Below are 24,752 nucleotides of genomic sequence, written 5' to 3' on the forward strand. Positions count from 1 at the left end.
TGTGTCCCAGAGTCTACTGTGCATCTGTGCACCTCCTAAGCAGAAAGGATTACAAAACAAACACGCATAAACACAACAGGAAGGATAGATGGAAATGCTCTTGAATTAGCTAAAAATTCTCAGAGTGGTGCTTTCAGGCTAAGAAGTCTCAATACATTAGTTTTCAGAGTCTCATATTCTTTAAATGAATACAACGAAGTTATAAACAGGATAAAATACCAGCCAGGAATTTGTATATTATAATAGGTATAGACTGCTGGGTGGGGTTTGTTATAATAAACTGTTATAGAATTCTATGTTTGCAGTGCTATTGTGTTGGTTCCAGGATAATAAAGGTGGATGAGGCTCTGTGTATGCATGAAAGCTTGTCTCTCACCAGCAGAAGTTGGTCCAATAAAAGATATTACCTCATCCACCTTGTGAGTCTCATAGAATTTTATTGCTATTAGAGATTTGAAATCTACAACAGGTTACTATTAATTCTGTACTTATAACAAAGCATTTAACTTAAGAGGTTTCTTAGCCTCTTTTTTTTCTACAAGGCTCCTGTAAAAAAACAAAAACAAATCAACCTGTATTTTTAACACAAAAGCATAGACTGCAAGGTGATATGGATTTAAACCATATGTAAGAGCAACACCATCATTGTAATTTTCAAATTTGCTTTCTTTTTCCTCCCACAGTTTGAACCAGAGACTGGACCACTAAGTGGCGGAATTCTTTTGACCATAGTGGGATCTAATTTGGGTATAAAAGCTGAAGATGTCAAAAGTATAACAGTTGCAGGAACAGAATGCCTTTTCAGAGAAGAGTTCTACTCTGTTTCCACCAGGTACTTGCCAGATGTTTTCTGAGAGAGATTTTAGGGGGAAAAATTCTGTGCAATTTCCAGGAAGCATTAATACGAAGCAGTAGTACAGTGTGCATAAAATGGTTGGCACCAACGTCTCTCAGAATTTATACAAATCCATGCTTTGCACTTATAGGCAGAAACAAAGTTGTCACAATAGGAGCACTTTCTCGAGTTTGTGATTGATTTTTTTTTTTTTTTTGGGAAGCTGTCATAAATATTTACTACTGATATCTCAAAACTGTTTAAATTAAAGGCATCTTAGCCATTTAACCTTGACAAAGTCTTGTCGAACAAATAATTTCAAGATGAAATCAATTTTGAGATCAGCTGATGAAAAGTGCTACGTAAGGAGTAGGTGGTGGTGTTAGTGCAAACAAGCAATACGATTAAACAGATGACTGAAAATCATTTTTGACATTTAAAACTATGCACTTGAAACTTGACTCTCTTTTGTGTCATTTTTACTGCTTTTGAGAACTCCTCGTTTTTTAATCTGTTTAAAAGGAACTTTTGCAATGTTTAGGTAGTAGCTAGTTTCTTCTGAACTCAGTTGCTGGATTCAGAAGTTCCGGGAACTGCCTAAGGGCTTGTCTTCAGTGCCCCACAGTTTCAATTATGGACGTGAGCACTGCTATTAACACATCCCTAATCTGAATGTGGGAAAGTGTAGATGTACCCGAGGTCTCAAGAATCTTGAGAATAATTTTTGGTCAGAACAGAGATCCCTGCACCCACCAGTTTCTCAGTGGCTGTTTTTGGAGTCTGTATATATACATACAACATCCTCCTTTCACACACTTCTTTCTTTCCCATCCCAAAGAATTTGCAGAAGCATCACAAGCATATACTGCTAGCCCCACAAGAATTCCCCCATCCTCCTTGGTTTTGTGCACTTTCTGAAGTTTTGGGATTTAAACATATGGAAAGAAGCCAGGATTTAGGTAATTGTGTCCTTGTATCACAGCAATGTTACTAGTTTGCTCAGCTCTGCCAGTGTGGTAAGAGGAGTGAACGTATACACCTTGCATACTGTAATTTATTGATAAATCTAGGTGTGTCTAAGGATTGAAAAAAATAAGTTATTCAAAAAGCAAGTTAGAACATGTGCCTGTAACTTTCCTTTTGTGCCACCTTCCAGTCTCTCTTCACATTTTTTGTTTTACATTTTTCCTTTGAATATTTCTAAAGCATCTAATCTTTCCCTTTACCTCACCTTTTCTTTAGTAAAACATTAGATGTTTTAAGAGACAATCTTTTCTTTTTAGTTGAGAAGAAGAGGGAATCAAGAGATCTGAGTGCTCTTTCTACTCTGCTATTGACTTGATGTGTATGTGACCTTGGACAACACACTTTCTTTCTCTTTACATCTCAGTTTCCCCATGTGTAATATGAAGGGGATACTTCTACTTACCCATCTTTGGAAATGGCTTACTGATTCTCGGATGTAAGGCACTATTATACACCAGTACAAAGCCCATTTTTGAAAAAAACCCTGCTATTACTAACAGCACCACTGCATATTTTATACTATACTGACTGGTCTACATCCTAGTTGACACATTTTGCATATTATTCTGAAGGTAGCATTTCCTCCTGTCTGTGCCTGACAAGAAGACATAGCTTTCCAGGATACAGTCAAAATTATGAGGAACTGAATGCAGGGTACAGCAGCAATACGTAAGCCAAGGCTTACAGGAATTTGGAGTATTTTGTCCATGTGCCAGGACTCAGACAGATAATTCTGGAATGATCTGCAGTGAGACTTGATAACCCTTTATTTAGGCCCTAATTTAAGTACGTTATCCTTGGAAGAGTGATTTTCCTATTTAATTCTTTCTTAATAGACAATAATACATTGTTTAAAAAAAGAAGAATCATCCCAAGACTGAAAAAGGGGGGGGAAACCAACAAAACTCACCAAGAAATGTAATCAAGTAGCACACTAAAGAGCTATTGTGAATTTGAGCTGTCAATAGTGATCAAAAGTCGCTGGCATTTAATGGCTGCTTAGTAGCCAGTGTATAGAGTTGATGGGCCCAAGCTTGTTCCTAATGGATAGAGGACTGAGCTTAGGGAATGATCTCTTCACAACAGGGTTAAGGCACAGAGAGAGATGGTGCTTGTGCCCCATATGGTAGCTAAAGAAAGACTTCAGTTAGTGTTGTCCGGGGGGATGCCAATCATGTGCATTAAGATCTACTTTTTTCAGCAGATGAAATGGAGAAAGTTATAAACTTACAGGTACACTTGCATTATTTCTGATTAGGATTGTGTGTGAAATCGGAAGCGTCCCAGGACTCACACATGGTGACATTGAAGTTGATATAAATGGAAGAAAAGGAAGTAGCTCAACAAATAAAGAACAATTTACGTACCAAGTAAGTATGTTTTATGAGTGTTCTTTCATTATTCTATCTGCCCCCTTGTTTTTAATTTACCATTGGGACAAACAGAAGTGATTGTACTTTGTAGATTTTATTTCATAAACAGAAATATTGGTCTTTGCTCATTCAAGTGTGTTGGAAAACACTTCACTCAAAGATTTTAATATACAAGAGAAGCAATGAAGATCCCTCTGAGCAGCAGATACAGCGCCTTGAAATAGGGCAATGCTGTCTACAATTCAAATGAAGAAAACTAAGGTAGAAAAGAAATATCTGGTATGAAGCTAGGTACTATGTCACTGTGGAACAAAAAAAACTCAGCACTGAAAAATTAGGCATTCTTTACATGTGGTAATTGCACTAGCTTTTTTCATCACTGTGTGTAGATTAGTCAGTATTCTGAATCATGAGAATTAATGCATAGCCACTGAAGAATAAGTAATGATGCTGCACATTTTAATCTAGTATTTTTCAACAGATCATTTTGTTCAAAAGCATGGCATGCTCAGAAATAAGCAGTGCCACAGATAACATAACGTGCTGGCACATTAGACATGTGATTTACTTTGATTGTCACCTATGCAGAAGGAAAGTCCTGTATTGCATCTTAATTGCTGTGCCCCAATGTGGTGCTTAGTTACAGTTGTTGCAGCCTCTGGCTTTAGTAGCCTGTGTTGTAGATTCTAGTGGCTTTAGTTGTATATGTGTGGTCATTAGAAGATAATAGGGGATCTGTTGTAGTGGAGAGATTTAAATAATCCTATCATCAGATTTGGTAGGTTAAAAGTAAAGCCCATAAAACACAGCACTGGAGGGTTGGTTTTACTCCTGTCTTTTTTGGTTTCTTCCATATGCAATTGTAAGTTCCATGCTATTAACTCTTAGGAACCCCAGGGCAAATGTGCGGGAAGGAGTGGGACCCAGTTGTGAAAGGTGGGGCAAATCTAAAATGGCAGCCAGTGGAGCAGGCTAGGGTCCTTGTAGAGAGAAGGCAGGTGAGAACTCTGTTTCCAGCACAGCTTCTCTTCTCACTAGCCATAGAGCCCCCCCTCCCCTCCCCCCACTTCTAGGACCACGCCTTTGCTTGAAATAGCCTCCCACTTTTTACTGCCAAAAGGCCCTCTGTCTTCATATATCTCATTTTCCCATGAAACTTGCCCGTATTGATCATCAATCTCCTTACCTAGATGGCTCCACCAGTTCCCAAAACTGCCATGTCTCATGGTTTTTCTATGTCAGTTGTAATGTTTAAGATTTCTGGAGCAGGGACTATGTCAGAAGTGCATAAAAAGGATGAGGGCTTGGCAAGAACATATTTTGTTGGGTGGATTTTGCCCTAATTCTACCATCCTTCTAACTGAAAAGCATTCTGTTGTAGACTGTGTGAAGACACTGTGCAAAATAAAATAATTTTTAAAGGGGAGTCTTAGCCATCCTCCTATGCTTAAAGACCTTTCTTCCAGTCTCCTCAGAATGGCTGATTATTAGCTCCTCTTCAGATCTGAGGGAGGAGGTGGGGCAGCCTCTGATCTTTGGTACTAAAGTGAGACACACTTTGACTGCCTGCCTTTATTTCCCAGGGAACCATCTGTACATAGACGTTAGCCGAGCAGTGTGTTTTTGAAAATTCAAGACAGATTTTGTCCCAGTCTATGTCTTTTTGGGGCTATGGGATTAGGTTTTTTAAAGTATGATAGAACTGAGCAAACTGCTACTGAAAAAACAAGCCTATTTATTGGAAAAGAAATAATACTTGAGGGCTTCATCTCTCTCCACAATGGCTTTACTTACAAAATGTGTAACAATGCCAAGTAGCAGTGAATCTGAAAGTGTAGAGCTATATGCCTTAAAGCTGATGAGATGCCATCCTCTCATTTGGTTTGTCTTCCTTATCTTTCCATGAGGAAACACAGACAGCTTCTGGCAGCAGGAATAAAATTAGTATGTAGGTGTCACACACGTGCACACATCCACAAGTGTGGAATGGTCCTTTCTAGCTTCTGGCATAGCAATAGAAGATCAAAGCCGACAATCTAGTCTCTTTATATCAGGGGTTCTCAAACTGGGGGTTGTGAATCCTAAGGGGATGGAGCTGTCAGCTCCCATGCATGCCAGTAAGGGTGGCATGGCTTGGGGGGGATCATCACTTTTGGGCGAGGTCATCACAGCCTGAAATATTTTCAAAGGGAGTCCCAGCAAAAAAAAGTTTGAGAACCCTTGGTTTATATGGTCTTAAAAGCTTCTGCCTGGGCACAGCTTGGGATCTTATTTGTCCATTGTTTGTGGGTAGCTACTCTGCAAGAATACTCGTAAGTCTGTGTGTTAGTAGAAAAACAGAAATTTGTTTTGTTTTAAATTTACACCTCTTATTCAGTATTTATTTCTGCTATTGCGTATTTCTATTGTGCTTCTTTCTTGGATACCTTAACCTGCTGCTCTCCTACTGGGAAAGATGGTAGTGTGTGTCTGTGATCCACTTAGTGCACCTCTAGATTAAAGTTAAACATTCAGTGATAATTTTTAAAAATGGTATGGTTACATGAGAACTCAAGCATAACATTACAGTAGGAAATATATGAAATAAAAGACGGCAAAAACCAGTTCAGTTTTCCTCTGCAGCAGTCTGTTGTACATAAAGGCTTGCATGTTGTGTCAAATGTTTCTAGTCTGTCTCCCCTTTTACAGCATTCTTTCATATGCAGCTGGCTGCAGTAAAATTCCTTCCCTGCCTTGTAAATCACTACCAATCTTTCCATTTGAAACTATTAGGAGCCCTACTCATCTGAAGTCACTGGTCCTTTGGCATTGACTTCAGTGTAAGCAGAATCAGGCCATAGGTTATCAGTGACTTGAACATTCTCTCTCTGTCAGTTTTAACATAGCCATTCCTGGTACAATGGAAGTGAAATGCTCTTTCTAATTTCTCAGTGTCCAGTCATCCCGAACATTTGGAATACTGGAAGAAAGTAAGAGGGGAGTGCAAGGAGCACAACTTCCCCTGCCCTGGAGGTTGTGCTCCTTCTCACTCTCTGCCTTTTTTCTTGATTTGAGGGAGTGCTGTCCCCCTGCATCTTGGTTCAGAAGGAAAGGACTCTCGAGTGAGAGCAAAAAGATCAGCTGATGCTCGGCTGAGGAATTTCCAGGAGTGTGAGTGCTGTGTGGGCTAGTCTTCACTGCAACAGTTAGCTGAAGTTACTACATTCAAGTCACTCCACTCAAGCTAGTCTTGAATGACGGCCTCTGCTCTGGGAAGAGTAAACCATACTTGAGTTCCTGCCTCCAAACTATCACAGTACTGTCCTAAGTGCGGCAGTAGCTTTCTGGGGGCGTATTGTTGGTTCATGGCACTGCACTAGTTTGAACCACTCCTTCCAAACTTTTGCAGTGTATCGTGTGTTTGCATGGTTATAATACCTCTAGGGCAATGCAAATTACAAGCAGAATACCAAAGAAAAGTATATGAGCTGCAATTTCAGGTAATACAAACAACATAGAAGCTACCACTTTCAGCTAAAACGAGTGAACTAATGAACATAATGACACGAAACTTGGAACAAACAATTCATCCAATAGACACACGAGCAATCTCACATATCCGGAGTAGACAATGTACTGTGGCATCCCTGTTAAACAAAACTGCTAAAAGATTACCATGATGTATTGGAAGACATCTCAGTTGTTCAAGAATGTTACACCTAGTAATGGATAAAACAAGCCAATAGAGCATCTGCCTTGCAGAGTGCCCGTTACATAAAGAGGAAAAAATGCGAGCAGTAAAGCAAATGGAAAAAGAAGGCATCATTGTTAGTCACAGAGCCCACAAGTTGGATAAACATAATGGTAGTCACTGAGAAGCCAGACAAGCTGTTTGGATAGATACAAGCAATTTAAACAAGGTACTTAAGAGCTCACTGCCAGGTACCTACAGTTGAAGAAATATTTACCTGATGTAGCAAAAGCAAAAATATTCTCAGTACTTGATGCCAAAGACAGATATTGGCAAGTGCTACCGGATAAGGAAAACAGCTACCTTGCCACACTTTGGACACCAGCAGGTAGATACAGATGGTTGAAAATGCCATTGAGGATCAAAGCTGAAGCCAACGAATATCATCATCGCCAGTAAGATACACTAACAGGATTCAAAGTTTCAGCATCATAGCTCAAGACATTCTAGTATACAGACCTAGACACAGCATGGTAGTAACTGTGCTAGATCACAACCTCAACCTCTATCTGGTACAAATTGCCAGGGAAGTAAATCTAAAACTGAATAAAAGAAAATTGACTGCTGTACCATGCACAGGATACTTACTGACCTCGCAAGGACTAAGACTTGATCTTGAAAACATTTAAGCAGTATATTTGATGCCCATGCATAAAAGATATGCGTACTGACAGTTTCTTCTAAGCCTCTCAAATGTGTGCAAACATGTCAGGAGACTACTGGACAGAGTTTGCATGACAGTTACCTCATCGTGATGCAACCATCACATGTATCAGGAAGCTGGTGACCAAATACCTGTCCTGAAATACTATGGTATGACTGAAGAGGCAACTATACAATGTGATGCCAGTGGGGCTTGGGATATCACTCCTGCAAAAGGGACAAAAAGGTCACTGTCACCAATGGAAAAAAAAGACTCAAATTGAAACAGTGTCTTGCAATAGTTTTCGTATGTGAAAAGTTCTACCAGTATGTTTAAAGATGACAAGCCATTAGAGTAGAAAATGACCATAAACCACTAAACATTTTTTAAAAGCTGCTCCTAGCCATGCCAAGACACCTTCAATAAATGCTCCTGAAATTGCAGTTTTACAGTTTAGATGTACATAGCTGACTCCTTAACCAGAGCAGCCTGGCAGCATGAAAATATGGTAATTGAACAAGAATATCAGAACATGACAGAAATCTAGAAAACAAAGAAAGATAGAAGAAGAATCAACCAAAATCAGTTATGTGCTAGTTTCAAGACAGAGGCTGGGATCGGTAGTGATGGGGGAGCAGCCAGGAGCCTGTGGGCTCCCTGCAGGGAGCTGAGAGATGGGTTTCTCGGCTCCCCACACTGCCTCTGAGGTTGGGAGAAGTGGTCCTGGTGAGGATGCACTCCACCGACCCAAGGATAGCAATGTAGACATTAGCCACTGCTAAAGCAGTTGCTGAAAGTCGACATATCTTATGTCAACAAATTTCTGTAGTGTAGACATAGCCTAAGAATCCAACCTCTCTCCCGCACATTGTGATATCAGCTGTGGTATCGGGCTGCTTTCTCTTCAGACAACTTGATGCTTATTATCAAACAAGGCTAACGCAGTTTGAAAGTACGTTTTGAAACCATCTCAACGTTCAGCAAGCGTTCACCAGCCCACCTGATTGTGTTTCTGAAAAGTGCTTTTCGTCAAACCATTAAGACGCCCTAGAGCATATTTTTTTATTGATCCACTTAACAAACACCTCAGGTGCACTGAGGCAGCTTTGTGCCTTGAGTCACCCATGAACATATTAAAGGAGGGGGGGGAAACGCATTTCGAAGTGCCTTAATTTTGCTATAAAATGGTTATTACAATTTTTAAATAGACACTTAATTTAAAACAACCATTTTATTCTGGACCTCTCAAATCTACATCCACCTGCAAGAGAGAGGATGCGGGGGAAAGCGAGGAAAAATTCAAGGTACCCATTTTTCTGCCTGGTTTAATATGACGACTCTGGGCAAGCGATGGTCCTTATTAGAGATCACCTCAAAGAATCACAGGTATGCAGTTCAGTACTTGCTGTTAGATCATCTCTGATAAGCACTTATATATTTGGGTTTCATTGTATTTAGAATATTATTTTTAATAATTTAATATTGAGTATTCATCTCCAGCTTCCCCATTTATCTGTCTTTAAATTAATCCTGTGAAGAGCTCTTAGTAAATGAGGCTCAGCTGTTGAGAAAATAGGGGTTAAAATGCAACTCCTGTCCAAGTTCTGTCTCCTTTGCTGCCACGTACAGCAGCTCCAACAGGGATTCTTAGGTGTCATTAACATTTAATTCTATCCCAAATGAAGTTAAAATGTGTTGAGCCCATATTGCCAATGATGGGCCTGAAGAATTTTGTGGCATATTTTCCCCCACTGAAACTGCTGTACTTAGCAGCACTTCTCAGGTTGAGACACTTCCACTTTAATTCTGTTAATTTGTTAAAAACTTTAACTTTCAGCTCTCAGTGGACTTGGAATCTGCCTTTCTAACAAAAAGCCAACCTTTTATTTAAAAATAACAATAGGCCAGTGAGGAAAGGATTTGCCACTTGATTTCCTTAGGTATTTAACTTATCTAGATATAACATTGCTCTGTGTGGATATAAATGTAGGTATGACATCACTTCAAAGGCCAAGTCAGAACATGGCTCTGGGTAATGCAAATTCAAAAGCACATAATATAGCTTCATGGAGCTGAACTTCTTTGTGAAACTAAGTCCTGTGTCTGTACCAGAGTGCAGCCGTCTAACCTGAGATGTGATTTTTAATATGATTGAGTTAAGCAGCTCCAAACCCCTTATTTTGGTTTAAGAGTTTAAGTGGCTTATTTAAGTGTAGCTAGGTTGATGAGGAACAGATTTAAAATAAGGCTGAAGCCATTCTTAAACTAAAATAGTAGGGCCCATACAGAGGGTTTTGAATAGCTTTAAGTAAACCAGTTTAAAACCACACCTTTAAGTTAAACCAATTAACCTTTCTTGTATAGAGCAGGTTTTAGAAATGATCTTAGGTCACTTCTCTATAAAGTCTTTACAACTACATGTTCCGGTGTGGCCTCATGCTGAAGAAATGCCAGGTTTTGATTGGTTGGTTTCAGTTTTTTTAGTGCAGATTTTTCATAAGAGAGGAAAGCAATCTGACACTCAGTTAATATTGAAAAAGAACCCATGGGCACACGCTTTATAAATTTATTAAGCTCCCAAGCATCAAAGTAAAATTTTAATCATTTGAATTGTGAATTGCATTGAAATAGGTTGTATTCATTATCAGAGACAACTTCCAGACATTTAAGTATATTTCAGCAGAGCATGTGGTAGTTCTTTGTCATTCTGTAAAATCAACGTTTCAGTAGAACAAATTCATGAAGTAACCACAAGGTCAACTGAATCTATTTTTACTGATTCCAGCAATTTGTAAGGACCTTCACAACTTCTCATTTTGCTTTGATCCAAAATATGATATAACATTACTGTAGCTGTAAGTTACATATAGTGCATGAGTCTATGCCTAAACAGAAGAAAGTGAGAAGAAGTTATTTGCCACACAGCAATGGTTGTTCAGGGACAGGAGACAGTTTCTCTAAATGTCATTTGGTAAATACTTGAAGCAATAAAGCATAGCAAGGTGAATATTATAAGTGAATAATGCCCTATTTCGAATGCACTGTGAAACACAAGGGAAAAAGTATCTCCCAAAGAAAGGATGATGTCAGGGTTTCACATTCTGAAGTGTGTTAAAATATTTTTAAATGTTTCCTTTTTTTATGGGATTTTGTGTGTCTGTTTATAGTGTTAGTCTACCTAAGGATAGAAAAAATAGATTTCTTTTAAAATAAAAGATCAAATTTTATATTTAAATTTGATTTTTTAATGTAAACATTGGTTTATTTAAAAATAAACCTTTGTCAATTTCAAGCTTCAAATTAAATCTATGCTAAAGCCTAATTTTACTATAATCTAGTAAAATAAGGTGGGTGAAGTAATATATATTATTGGACCATCTTCTGTTGGTGAGAAAGACCAGCTTTCCAGCTTGCACAGAGTTATTCTTCAGGTCTACTATAATCTTGTAAAAATCATTTAAATTAATTTTAAAAAATATTAAGCAGTACATGTTTGCTGGTAAACTTTAAAGAAAGTCAGACCACTAAACTTGTAGAAGTCACTGGCTAATCACTTGGAACCAGGGTTTGCTGAAATGCTAAACCATCTTTTGAAAGCAGAAGCCTCTTCTGCAGGTACAGAAAGAATATTTTCTGTATTTCAGTTTATTCAACTAGTTCAGTTCAATGACTAGTTTGTTCAAAGTTAAGAAATCTGTTGGAAGTTGAAAACACAGGAAAACTTGTTTTTCACTTCCAATACATGAATAAAAAATCGATGTGAGAGTATGAGGTCTATTAGTTCCAAAATACTGAAGGATATGATGACCAGAAACAATCACTTTAGTTCCCTAACTGAAGATACTTCCTGTGTTTAATAAATCACTTGGTTTTAAATGCAAAACATGTTTTGATTAACCTTTTCTTATGTATCCAGGATATTTATAGTTTTATGTAACTAATTAAAAGAAACATTTTAAAATGCTGCTTTTATTGATTTTTAATTTAACTTTAATTTCCAGCCAAATAGAGGTGATACAAATCATAAGTAAACAATTAATCATCTAGTAAATAAGAAATGTATCATTTACCATTTTTCTTTAACTTTTAAAAAGTAAAATATAAGCATATAATGAAACAAAACATCTATAAATATATACAAAAAGTGGAAATAGCATATAAATAATAAAGTTCAACATTGATTATTTGCAAATCCTGAAAAAAAAACCTGAACTAGTAAAGTTCCTGCAGTACATTAATTAGTAAAGTGACTAAATCAATAAATAAGTGAGAACATAGTCTGAGTGCCAGGAACTAAAATATGCTAATCTGCAAACGTATGAAATGGTTTCATGTATGACCAAACATTCTGGTATTTTGTCCATGTATTTCAATTAATTATATTTTCTGCTAATGCAGTAGTAGAGAACTCACTCAGCCAGTCTGTGTATGAGCATTCAGTATTTTCTAACATAATAAAAAATGTAAAAATTAAAAATCTGAATAAATATAAATTAAGCTATATAATTGCTTAAATGAACGTGTATAGATATAGTGTGTCCTGGTTAGCAAAACCACCGCGTTTTGTATAAAGGCTATATTTAGTTAATATATTTTCATCAAAATTTTTCAGTGGTTATGAAACAAGGAGAATTGACCTTTTTTAAGGTTTATTTAAGGTTAAATAACTAAAAAATACAAATCAAAACAAGACTAAAATTGGTTATTTAAATCAAGATTTCCTGCTTACTGATTTAAATCATGGTTAAAATCAGTAACTTAAATTTGCTTTGTTTTAAATCAACCCACTGTGGTCTAACTTTCCAGTCAGCTGTGGCCATCTTGGGTTTCTTTGCTTCTAAAGAAGGCATCCCTTTAAGCAGCCCTGGAACTGTAATTTGTTGCCCGCTGTGATTTTGAATTCTCCCCATCTGAGTAGGGAAGCCAAGATGGCCACAAGTCAGTGTGATAATATACTGTGAGATGTCTGCTAACAGCATGGACATGAGAAGGAGCAAGTCAGCTAGTGTAGTTTCTCCATCTCGTTTGTTTTTGCCGACCTATGTACATCTTCAGATGGTTGAATACAAGTTACAGAGCTCATGAACATTTATTCCAAATCCAAACATCCATTAAGTCTAATTACCTTAGTACTTTTTTTGCTATTTACAAATATGTATGAGCAGAGGATTTTGTTCCCATGAATGTTTGGGTAATGGCTGTTACACGCAAATACCTATATTTACATGAAATCAAGAATATGTGTATGTGAACAAGAATATATGTACATGAGCAAAAGTATTCTGTATTCACCATTCTCCTATTTAAAAAGTTTGTCATCTGGTCAGGGATTAGCAACCAACACCAGGTGATTTACCTCCCCCATATCTCAAATGATCCTGATTCAAGAAAGCTCTTAACCATGTGGGATGTACGTACAATCTTCAAGGTAGACAAATACTTAAGTGCTTTCTTGAATGCTTTCCGAAGTCAAAGCCACAGTAAATAGTTTAAATGAATACTTTGTAAACAGCCCCTTGACTGAAAACTTTTACTTTAAATTATTTGGTTTGTACATGAGAAGAACAAATACAATTACAGAAATCAGGATTGAATTGAGAACAGGAAGAAAAAAAATTAAACTCATTTAGAAAATTATGCTCAATATTTCTACCAACTTCAGGTACTTTTTAAAAAATGTATGTAGTTGTTTTAGTTTATATATCTATCTATATATTGTGTGCCTATTCTAAGCATCTGTACAAAACATACCCCATTGTGTTCTGGTTTTTCCAAGCTGTTACTGCAGAGACGTGATTGTCATTTGTCATGCCTTAAAAGCCTTATAAATGGAAACTTGCCTTTTCCCCCCATCTTTGGTAATGTTAAAAAGTTGCTTTCTCTCTCCTGAAGCTGAGGTGGAATATCCATGAAGCAGGGAAGACTTAAGGCTGATTCAGCATTAAGGAGGGGAGAAGCAGCATGAAATATAAATGAAAATAGGAAGTCCAAGGGGAAATTTTAAGAAAGCTAATTAGCATGCAGTCTATACATTGCAATTAGGGTCTTTAAATCCAGAGGAGTCCTGAGGATGCTCTAGTTTGAAATCTTGAATGTGAGTAAATTCACATGACCTGTTCATCACTTCATTTTCTTATGAAGGATAAACTGTTGTGGAAGATCGGTTCCTAACCCTATTATTCTAATGCTTTTAAAAAATTCTTCACATCCATAATTGAGGCTGTCCTTTTCAAAAGTGCCTCAGTTTGAGACCCCTTTAAGGGGATCAATTTCCAGATAAATTACTCTGTTTCCAAATATCAGGCCCCTCATTTAGTTGTTTCAAGTTAGGCATCCAAAAAATGCTAGTAGTTGTTGAAAACTGAGTCTGTAATCACTAGAAATAGTTCCTATGTAAAATAAAAATTTATACCATGTGTTTCATTAGTTTGTTGCCATTTCTTCCTTACAGGAACCTAAGCCTGAAGGAATAAGTCCAACAAAAGGCCCCAAAGCTGGTGGGACCATCCTTACAATCAGTGGTACCAATCTGAAAACTGGTTCCCGGAAAGATGTTAGAGTTGTACTCGACGGTGTGCCCTGCAACATGTACGTATGCAGCACTTAACTATTCACAGTATTGACTTGTGTTTCACTAGCACCAACTGAGATCAGGGCCCATCTGTGTTACACATTGTGCAAATCTGTTGTGAGAGGACATTCCTGCTCCAAATGGCTTACCATCTCTAAATGGATAAGACAGACAGAATGAGAGAAAGGAATAGAACACAGAAGCAGAACAAACGTAGAGTGATGGTTTCTAAACATCGTGTTAGTGCCGTGATATTGTTTGTTTGTTAATTTTTGGGTAGGTTTTTGTTTTTCTATTTACTGTGTGTGTCACAGGAGACAGGCAGGGAAGGATGGAAGGTAGGAGGACATTAGCTATAAGATGACAGATGGGGACTGAGGCAGGAAGACAGAAGGAAACACTTGTCTTTTAATTGTTTTATGAAGTTTTGTCCTTATTAAAACTTGTCACTTTGTGACCCTAATACACAGTAGTACAATGCCTTCCCTTAGCCCTCCACCACTTCCTGGCCACATGACCATGAGGGTAAACTGCAGAGAAGAGCCAGCCAGAGAATCCAGCAGATAGGAATAGTTGCAGAAGCATCCAAAGCAGGAACCTTCAGACATTCAGAGAACTTTACTCGGTTTTGACTGAACTTTACCCTGGACTATTTGGCTGTTTGCTCCATCTCTCTCCTCAAAATCTCTTCATCTCAGTTCACTCCATCTCACCTCTCCTTAGTCTCTTCTCCACTGACTCGTCCCCCTCACTACTCTTCCCTTCCCTTTTTTCCCCCATTTACCTGATCCCCTTCTAACTAGACCCAGCCAAAAAAAAACCAAAATGTTGGGATTAACATGTTTGCAGCCATCACTTTGTTGACTGGGCTTGTGTTCCCCCCCGTCTGCCTTGTCTATTTAGGTTATAAACTCTTTGGGGCAGGGACTGTCTGCTAGCATTTGTTGAATGCCTAGCCCGTGGGGCCCCATTCTTGGTTGGCTCTTGGGCACTACCATAATTAAGATGATGAACCTTGTTTCCCCTTTTCTTTCCCCTCCCATTTTCAGCACTGGTTTTGGTGAAGAAATAGTCTGCATCACAGGACAACATGACCAAGTTGGAGAAGTTCAGGTATCTGTGTGTCATGGACAGACAGAAACCAAAATAAACAGTCCACGGTTTACATATAGTGAAAATCCTACGGTCACTAAATTCTTTCCAAAAAATAGCTTCAGCAGGTAATGCAATGTTTCTGTTGTAACTATGTTCATTCTTAATAGATTAGAATGTGTGGTAGTTTTTCTCCATATGGAACTATTTAAATGAAAGCCACTATACTGTCTATGCAGAAAGTTTAAATATACGAGCTTGTACATTTTTCCTAAACCATTGCTGATACATTTTAATAATATATTCTGTTCACCTCAAAACTTCAATAATACCCTTTTCAAGGCTAAATCTTGAAATCAGAAAAGTAATTAGCTTCTTTTAAAATATAGATTTCTTAAAGGAAAAAGAAAAGAGATTGAGACATATTTAAGGAGACTGTCAATCTACACTAGCTTTACTTTACTTTTTAAAATGAATTTTATTCCCATTAAAGCAGAAGTCATCACGTGCAGGTAACATAAAGCTGTCAAAATGTCTGTGTCCATCCATTTCCAAAACATGTCTTGCTCATTTTTTAATAAGTGTTGGTATAATGGAAATAAAAGAAAATAAATTATGACTTGCTGGCTTTGTTTCAGTAGGGCGAGTAGTAGCTGGTTAAAAAGCACAACTGCGTGTGTGTGTGTGCATATCTACAGGCAGATTAGTGGCTGCTCTCTGAGAATTCAGTTCTTTCTGAAAAGAAAAATACCAATTGCCTAAACATAAAAACAAACAGGAAATCCCAACATGCCACTTTGAGCAATTTGACAATGTACCTATGTAGTTGTCCTCCCATATTAAAAAGAGCCCCTGCCAAAACAAGACACTTCATTGCAAGCACTTCTCCCTCAAGAGAGAGAATGAGGGCACAAACGCGTGACGTATTAGTCATGTTGCTTACTGCATTACTGGAAGGTGCTCTGATACTGTGGTGATGAAAGAACCTATATAGAAAAGAATAGAAGTCAGACAGTGCTGACTCTTCTTGTTGCCTCCTGTTGCTAAGTAGCATTTAAAGAATATGAAGATGCATTAAAATTAGAAAAGCACTTAGTGTAAATTGCCATCCACCAAAGATGCCAATAATCCTGACTGGGAGGGAAAACGGTCCACAAAATAATCTAATAAAATGAGGTCCACTTTATCAAAAGTTTTGAGAATCCCTGGAGTGACTGACTATAAAGGGGGAAAAGCTAGATTGGTTACAAAGCGCTGTCAAATGTACCAAGTAAACAAAAAAGAAAATAGATCTATTGTCCCACTAATCTCTTAAATGGTAATAATCTTAAATATTACTTTATTTTATGTAAAAGGATACGTTCAGGCAGCTTGGTAACAGTTTCACAAACAGAAGCCACAGCTGACTTCACTTTTATGATCCTGTTCTAGTCATCATCTCATTTTAGGTTTTTTGGCAGAAAGTGACAGCATTTAAGTTAGGGATTTTTCCCTCTGCTCTCTCTGTTTATGAAGATCCCATGCTGTCCTCTACTAGGCAGCAAGTTTAAGATATTAAGCTGAGGCCCATGAGTAAAGGTCACAATTTTTGCCCCCAAGCCTTGAAATGAGGAGTATTTTGGAAAGCGTCACTTACAGATGCTGTTATGTGAGAACTTAGCATCAGGGAGGAATCCAAGAGTACTCTTAACTTGCAGCCTGCATTGACCAGTTGTGGTGTGTATCTTCAACCAAAGGAGAATGCTCCTTGGTTACAAATTCTTCTAAATGCTTTCCTCTGGCCATCAGCATAGCCCTGTCTTAGAATCATAGAATCATAGAGTTGGAAGGGACCTCAGGAGGTCATCTAGTCCAACCCCCTGCTCAAAGCAGGACTAACCTCATCTATATCATCCCAGCCAGGGCTTTGTCAAGTCTCAGCTTAAAAACCTCTAAAACCACCTCTCTAGGTAACCCATTCCAGTGCTTCACCACCCTCCTAGTGAAAAACTTTTTCCTAATATCCAACCTAGACCTCCCGCCCTGCAACTTGAGACCGTTGCTCCTTGTTCTGTCATCTGCCATCACCGAGAACAGCCTAGCCCCATCCTCCCTAGAACTCCCTTTCAGGTAGTTAAAGGCCGCTATCAAATCCCCCCTCATTCTTCTCTTTTGCAGACTAAACAAGCCTAGTTCCCTCAGCCTCTCCTCATAAGTCCTGTGCTCCAGCCCCCTAATCATTTTTGTTGCTCTCCGCTGTACTCTCTCCAACTTGCCTACATCCTTTTTGTAGTGGGGGGCCCAAAACTGGACACAATATTCTAAATGCGGCCTCACCAATGCCGAATAGAGGGGAATAATCACTTCCTGTGACCTGCTGGCAATGCCCCTCCTAATGCAGCCCAATATGCCATTAGCCTTCTTGACAACCAGGGCACACTGCTGACTCATATCCAGCTTTTTATCCACTGTTACCCCCAGGTCCTTTTCTGCAGAGCTGCTGCCCAGCTCGTCGGTCCCCAGTCTATAGCTGTGCATGGGATTCTTCCTTCCTAAGTGGAGGACTCTGCACTTGTCTTTGTTGAACCTCATTAGATTTCTTTTGGCCCAATCCTCCAGTTTGTTTAGGTTACTCTGTATCCTATCCCTACCTTCCAGGGTATCTACCAGTCCCCCCAGCTTAGTGTCATCCGCAAACTTGCTGAGGGTGCAATCTACCCCATCCTCCAGATCATTAATAAAGGTGTTGAACAAAACCAGCCCCAGGAGCGACCCCTGGGGAACTCCGCTTGTGACCGGCTGCCAGTTAGACATGGAGCTATTGATCACTACTTGTTGCGCCCTATGCTCTAGCCAGTTCTCTATCCATTTTATAGTCCATTCATCCAACCCATACTTCTTTAACTTGCTGATAAGAATACTGTGAGAGACAGTATCAAAAGCTTTGCTAAAGTCAAGGTATATCACATCCACCGCCTTCCCTACATCCACAGAGCTAGTCACCTCATCATAGAAAGCAATCAGGTTGGTCAGGCATGACTTTCCTTTCAAGTCAGCTGTTCTTCATCCATGAGCTGATCTCATTGAAGCACTGGGCCATCTTGGTGGGAACCACTTACCATTAGTTTTTCCTGTTTGTTTGTGTAGTGTTTTCCCCCTCCAAAAAAGTGATGAAGGTGAGAAAAACATTTTAAAATAATTTTAAAATGTGAATATAAAAATCACCAATAGGCCACAGGGTTTGGAGCAGCTGAATCACTTTAATATTTCTTATCTATATTTGGTTTTACTGGAAGTTCTTACTTTTGATACCTAACTATTGTACAAGCACCTACGTGCAAAGCTGCACAAAAATATTTTAAGTGGAAGAAGTCCTAAATGGGAAAATAAGGTAGTGTGTGGTTGTAGAACTTTATTGATGGTTTGATTTGTGTCTGTTTATTCAGTGGAGGAAGAAGAATTACTCTAACGGGAACTGGATTTGATATCATCCAGAGTTTCACCGTAGTTGTAACTGCTGATAATTTTGGGCCTTCCAGAAGGAAGAAGAGGCAAATACACAGTCTGGACTCCAGAAAGGTATTCTTCATTTTGTATCAGGCATGCTGTCTTCAGCAGTGTGATGTCTAAACAGGGTGTGATCCGAAAGCCCATTGAAGTCGGCCCACTGATATCAGTGGGTTTTGGATTGGGCCTACAGGGATTAAACAAAACCTCAGGTACATAAACCTTGTCAATATTTGTACTTTTTCAGCTGCAAACTATGGGCCTGCTTCTTTCCATCTTTTTTTATGTTGATTAGCACCACAATGCAAGCAAGTCCCTTTGATTTCAAAGAGATGACTCAAAGGTACTATTCAACATGAAGAAGGGTTGTAGAACTGAGCCCTGAATGGGGCAACTGAAATTCTTCTGCAAGTGCAAAGTGGAATCATTTATCCTATCCCCTGTCCTCCATTATGAGTTGTAGATATTTGGTCAATATTGGACCCAAATCCAAACCATCCCTTGATTTTGCAAAGCCAAGAGAAAAGTTCCTACTTTTTTTGTCCATCCCTGGCATATTCTTCCTGCAGCATGTGCATATCCTTATATGTGGAATTTAAAAACTACTCCTCCAGCATCTGATGCTAAGCAGACCCCTTCACTACAAATAACTGCAATATTTCAATCCATTTCTGAGAGAGACCACAGTTTATCACCTGATTAAGAAGCTAAAAATGGTTCTCTGATGAGGACATGGTTCAAAATTTGGGAAAAATTTTTAAGACTAATTTTTATTCCCTGTTGTCTATTTTCTGTCCTAATTTCAAATACAGAATTTAATTTTTAAGAATCTATACAATTTTTGTGTTCTTCATAAGACTGTGTCCATCTGTTTCATTTTTTCTAATCTGTAAACTTTTTGAACTGTGGCAAATCCAAATTTCTCCCCCACATCTCCCAGGAACTTTAGAAAATAAAAATGTGCACCTATCTTAGTTTATGTACTGCAATCACTGCAACATATGCTAACAGATGAAGTTCTGCTGTATCAGACCTACACTAAACTCCTAAAAAACTTTTCCTTAGCAAAACTCTGTTTAATATTCTCGTGTTTGTCCCCATGTATACATTAATTCAGATGTATAAAAAACATCTATTTGGAGGCACTCTATACGTGGTCTGTCAATGTTTTATTTACTTTTTAGTTTATTTTATTATTTTATTTTCGTTTTTTTATATTATGGTAGTATCCAAAATGTACTAAGAGTGGGACAGTCGCATTTGTAATGAAAGAGAACGGGAAGATTCTATCCCGGGAAGTCATAAAGATTATAAAGATAGCTGCTGTTTTTTGTTGTGATTTATGTTAATGATTAGTTGAAGAAGACTATTTGTATAATTATACTTTTTAATGTATCAAGGAAGAGCTGGTGCAGAGGATTGGGGAGGGGGTAAAATAAATTATATATAAAAACCACTGTTAGGATCTAGACATTTTCAAGTTTTTGGTGCCTTAGAAATAAATATTCATTGTGGTTGAAGATTAAGGTTTATTGTGAGTTAAGGTGACTGGTTGGTGCTTAAAGTAATTTATTCATAAATGATACTGAGCATTTATATTAAGCTTACTTCTTCAAGGCGTAAATAACAGAGAAGTTAAATGATGTGCCCAAGGTTGCAGAAAAGTCAAAAATAGTCTGGATTAAAGCTAAGGAGTTACCATTTCATCCTCATCAATCCTGTGTTCTCAAAATTAAACCACCCTCACAAAATTCAGATACTGATACAAACTTTCTGCCACGTTTGGGAATGTTCAGACCTTAGGGTTTTGCTGTGGGCTGGAAAGCCAATCCAAACGGAAACAATGATTTATTTTAATCCAATTATTTTTTCTTTTTTTACAAAAGTATCAGAGAACCACTTTTATCACTTTTTTTTTTTTTTTTTTAACTTGTTTGTGATGGAGAAGGCCTAGTTCATAGGCTCTGCCTTCTATTTTTAGGTGATAAATGTTCAATGGCAATTCACATGATCTAATCAAACCCCAAAATGTTTTGTTTGTTTTTTTAGTTTGAAGGAAAAGATATAACAAAAATCAATGAAACAACAATAGTCTTCTCTTCTCCACCAATATTAGAGGATCCAGAAAGTTTTAAGATTACTACGCTTATTAAAATGGATGGTTACAATTTGGTTCTAAGCACTGAGAACAACGATCCCTTTAAATATGTTGCGGATCCAACATTTGAAAACTTCACAGATGGCATCAAAAAACAAGTCAACAAACTTATCCATGCAAAGGTAAACTTGACAAGACATGGCTGGTTGTAGTTTTATCATTATAACAATGATATAGATGGGAGATTTTCCTTTATCCTTGAAAATCTCATGCTGCCCTTCACTGCTGAAATCTGGTATTTCAAAATTTGCTATGTTCCCATAGAACTAATAGATTTTCTCTGTATGTAAAAGCCAGGGATATTTTTTCTTCCCCCTTCACATCAATGTCAGAACTATATCTTCTGTTGAAAATGAACTGTGCAAAAGATTGTGTAACTTGTGGATTGTTTCCTCTGTGGCTTTGTAGTTAAAATGACTTAGCCTTATATTTTCTGTGTAGGGCAGTAATCTGAACAAAGCCATGACAATAGAGGAGGCTGAAGCTTTTGTAGGTGCAGAACCCTGCAACATAAAAACACTGACTGAAAAGGACTTATATTGTGAACCACCAGAAGTACAACCTCAACCAAAGAGAAGGCAGAAGAGGGATACAATCAATAACCTGCCTGAATTCATTGTATGTCACCTTTCCTGCATGTTGTCTTTAATAACATGTATGTAGAGAGGAGGGGATGGAGTACTGTTTGTGACACTGATACAGTAGCTTCCTGTTTGCATGGGTTTATTTTTCGATGGTGTATTTGTTAAAGGAAACTATCCTGTGACTGCACTCCACTCCAGATTCTGCTTGCTATTTATAAAAGGATTGCAGATAAAGAGAATATCACAAGATGTTGATTGCCATTTTTATGAAGGAGTCCAGTCCTATGCACACTCATAATTAGACATAAGGTTTTCTATCTTGATTTGTCCCATTGCAGTCAAACACTGTTCTGGGTAGTAAGTGCTTATAGGATTGGGCCTTAAATTCCTTTGTATAGTAATAGATTTTTCTTTTCCTTTTATGTAGTAAGAGCCAAATTACCTGCTGGAATAACAGGTGCTACTCCATTAATTCATTAACTTCAGTGGAGCTATACCAATTTATGCTAGCAGAAAATTTGTCTCTGAATGTTTGTTGTACCTGTTGGGCAGTCAGGACTAGGAATTCTATAGATTATAAAGATTACTAGGAAACTAAAGTACAGCAGCTAAGTTATTGAATCACATTCTAGTTACAATTTTGAGGCAGATGTAAGTATGTATTTAATTATTTAGGTGAAATTTGGCCACAGAGAATGGATCCTAGGAAGGGTGGAATATGACACACGTGTGAGTGACATACCACTGGATGTGATTTTGCCATCGGTAATTTTTCCTATGGTGGCCATTATCATCATTTCTATCTACTGTTACAGGTAAGATGTGTTCCTTTATTCATCATATGCTATAGCTGTCCCAAGTCTCTGAAGGAGATGGTTGATGGTGCAGAAAAGCAAACTGTTTACATCTGCAAAGAGAAATGGTCTTGATCATTTAATAAACTAAACATTTTAAAGGAAGTAGCTGGAAAACATTTGTGCCAATAATTCCCCTCACATAGACCCTTTCAGAGAGCCAGTATTCCTAGTGTTCGTTCTTTAATGTAAGCACAAACAAATTGGTCCAGGCTTTCAGGTTGCACACTTGAAGGGTACGATGCTCACACACAATCTTGAAATTGCAGCTGTGAAGTGCCCTCATGCAAGTGAAAATATTGCTTGTTTTGCATATGTATTATTCAGTGTTTAAGCTTCTGAAGTCAGCGCTCTGTAGACTTGGATGGTTGGAACTGTCTGAGTGGCTATTCCAGCCTTTTCAGCTGAGCCTGATGTTATCACCTACAAATCTCATGGCTAATGGTGAAATTAACCCCTTTGTGGAGGGCCAGTGCCAGGTCTGCACACCACTTAAGTCCTCCTTGGGCACTATTTTGAGGTATTAAGTGAACTGTAAGTAGTGTATAAGCCTTGTGGTGGCCCTCAGCACAAGGGTAGCTTTCACTGTAATGGTGCAAAGCCTTACAACTGAGATACAGTGCTTTATAGTGTTTGCACCTGTACAACGTTGAAACTCCCTTAGGGCTCCCATAATGGGCTATGTATGATCCTGTGCATGTACTGGCTTAAGCCATATCTGTGTTATGGGTGCTACAGCAGCACAGCTACAACACTGCATCTATGCTGCTGTAGTATAGATGCTTCTGCAGCAACTGAAGGGGTATTTCTGGCAATGTAGATAATCCACCCCTTCACTCCCATTGAGTGGCAGTAACTAGCCACATCTATACCAGGGGTTAGATCAACTTAACTATGGTACTCAGAGGGTATGAATTTTTCACATTCGTGAGCATCGCAACTATGTCAACCTAACTTAACTGTAGACCAGGCCTTAGTCATGGCTCAGCAGCCAGTGTGGACTATGCTGTGAGTACTTATTGCATTCTCTGTCCAGCTTACACAAGTGAAGTTACTGTGCTTAAAATGTGCTCACAGATCTTTCAAATGTAGCTTAATAAGTTTAAAATCATGGGATCAGATCCTTAACCAATCTATATAAGCAGTTCCATTGTAGAGCTACATCGATTTATGATAGCTGAAGATCTGACCCACTATCTCCTCCACTTTCATTATTAAAGGGTAAAGAGGAAAAGAAACAGTCTTCCTATGATCCCTCAGCCTTTCCTTCAACTGCAAAATGCTTTACTTTTACAGTTAACAACTTTTCAAAATCTTACCTTTATTCCTTAAAGGCGAAAAAGCCAACAAGCAGAACGTGAATATGAAAAAATCAAGTCGCAGCTTGAAGGTTTGGAAGAAAGTGTCAGAGATAGGTGCAAAAAGGAATTCACAGGTATGACTGACGTTTGATTTCTTATGGACCCTAATGAAAAATCCTAAAATGGGCTAAAACTACTGCACTGGCTTGCTTAAACTGTCTCCAGGGAGTAACTACAAGCTCATATAACTTCTCTTGATTGTGGACATGGATGTACGGTACAAATTCTTCTGACCATTACATATGAGAGCCATAAATGAGATAGACATATTTTTAGGGTAAAGACAAAATAAGCACAAGGAATTAAATCAGCAAATGGAAATAAAAACTAGTTTTTTTTATCATCACTATTAAGAAGCTGCCTCTGGTACTGAAAAGACACCTGTTTCACAATAAGTAACTGAATAGTCTATACGTATGCTAAAATATGACACATTTTGTTTTATTAAAAATTACAATGCTAGGAAAGCTAAAAATATATGAATTGTTGGGCTGTGAATGTATGTATGAATGTATGTGAGTAGTGGAAATCTCACATAATCTATTGTTACCCTGAGGTTTCTGCAATTGTGGCTGAAATCTTGTCAGAATAGTTTTTCCTATGTTATTTGAGTCACATCTAGAAAATTGGCCTGTTCCAATTTTGGACCCTACCCAGTAGCAAATCTCTGTAGAAACTGTTTGGATTGAGGGATTCAACTTCAAAGGCCATTCTGAAATTTGAAGGGCTGAAGATCAAGGTTCCACTTTGGAGCCATCTCTGTTTATTAGTCTCCCTCACCAGCTGGCCTTTTAATCCCTCTTCTTTTCTGCACTTGGTTTCTCATAGCAGTTTCTGCAATGTGAAGCTGCCCATCCCCTGCCAGAACTCCCAGTGAGATGCAGTACTGCTGCCTGCTGGAGTGGGGGGTTTATCTCCTCATACTCCAGCACAGCTGCCTCCATGGGCATAGGGGGTACACAAATTACACCTGTTAGAGACAGTCTAGCACATAAGATACATGTAGTCTTGGCTAACAGAAAAGTAAAGCACTTAAATT

At 38.2% G+C, this 24,752-nt stretch overlaps 1 protein-coding gene across 4 annotated transcripts in view; it reads left to right on the plus strand.

Moving 5' to 3' along the window:
* Nucleotides 1-24,752, plus strand: part of PLXNB2 (plexin B2) — a 310,572-nt gene that overhangs the window by 257,002 nt on the left and 28,818 nt on the right. For all 4 annotated transcript variants that reach the window (XM_067564325.1, XM_067564327.1, XM_067564326.1 and 1 more), the window contains 9 exons: nt 684-832; nt 3,120-3,231; nt 14,059-14,195; nt 15,228-15,398; nt 18,696-18,828; nt 20,806-21,036; nt 21,356-21,532; nt 22,174-22,313; nt 23,687-23,787. In XM_067564325.1, coding sequence (XP_067420426.1) covers nt 684-832; nt 3,120-3,231; nt 14,059-14,195; nt 15,228-15,398; nt 18,696-18,828; nt 20,806-21,036; nt 21,356-21,532; nt 22,174-22,313; nt 23,687-23,787 — 1,351 coding nt within the window. The remainder of the gene's footprint in view (nt 1-683; nt 833-3,119; nt 3,232-14,058; nt 14,196-15,227; nt 15,399-18,695; nt 18,829-20,805; nt 21,037-21,355; nt 21,533-22,173; nt 22,314-23,686; nt 23,788-24,752) is intronic.

This window comes from Emydura macquarii, unplaced genomic scaffold, assembly GCF_026122565.2.
Source record: "Emydura macquarii macquarii isolate MOO-44397 ecotype Brisbane River unplaced genomic scaffold, CSIRO-AGI_Emac_v2 contig_2636, whole genome shotgun sequence".
In the NCBI taxonomy this organism is placed as follows: domain Eukaryota; kingdom Metazoa; phylum Chordata; order Testudines; family Chelidae; genus Emydura; species Emydura macquarii.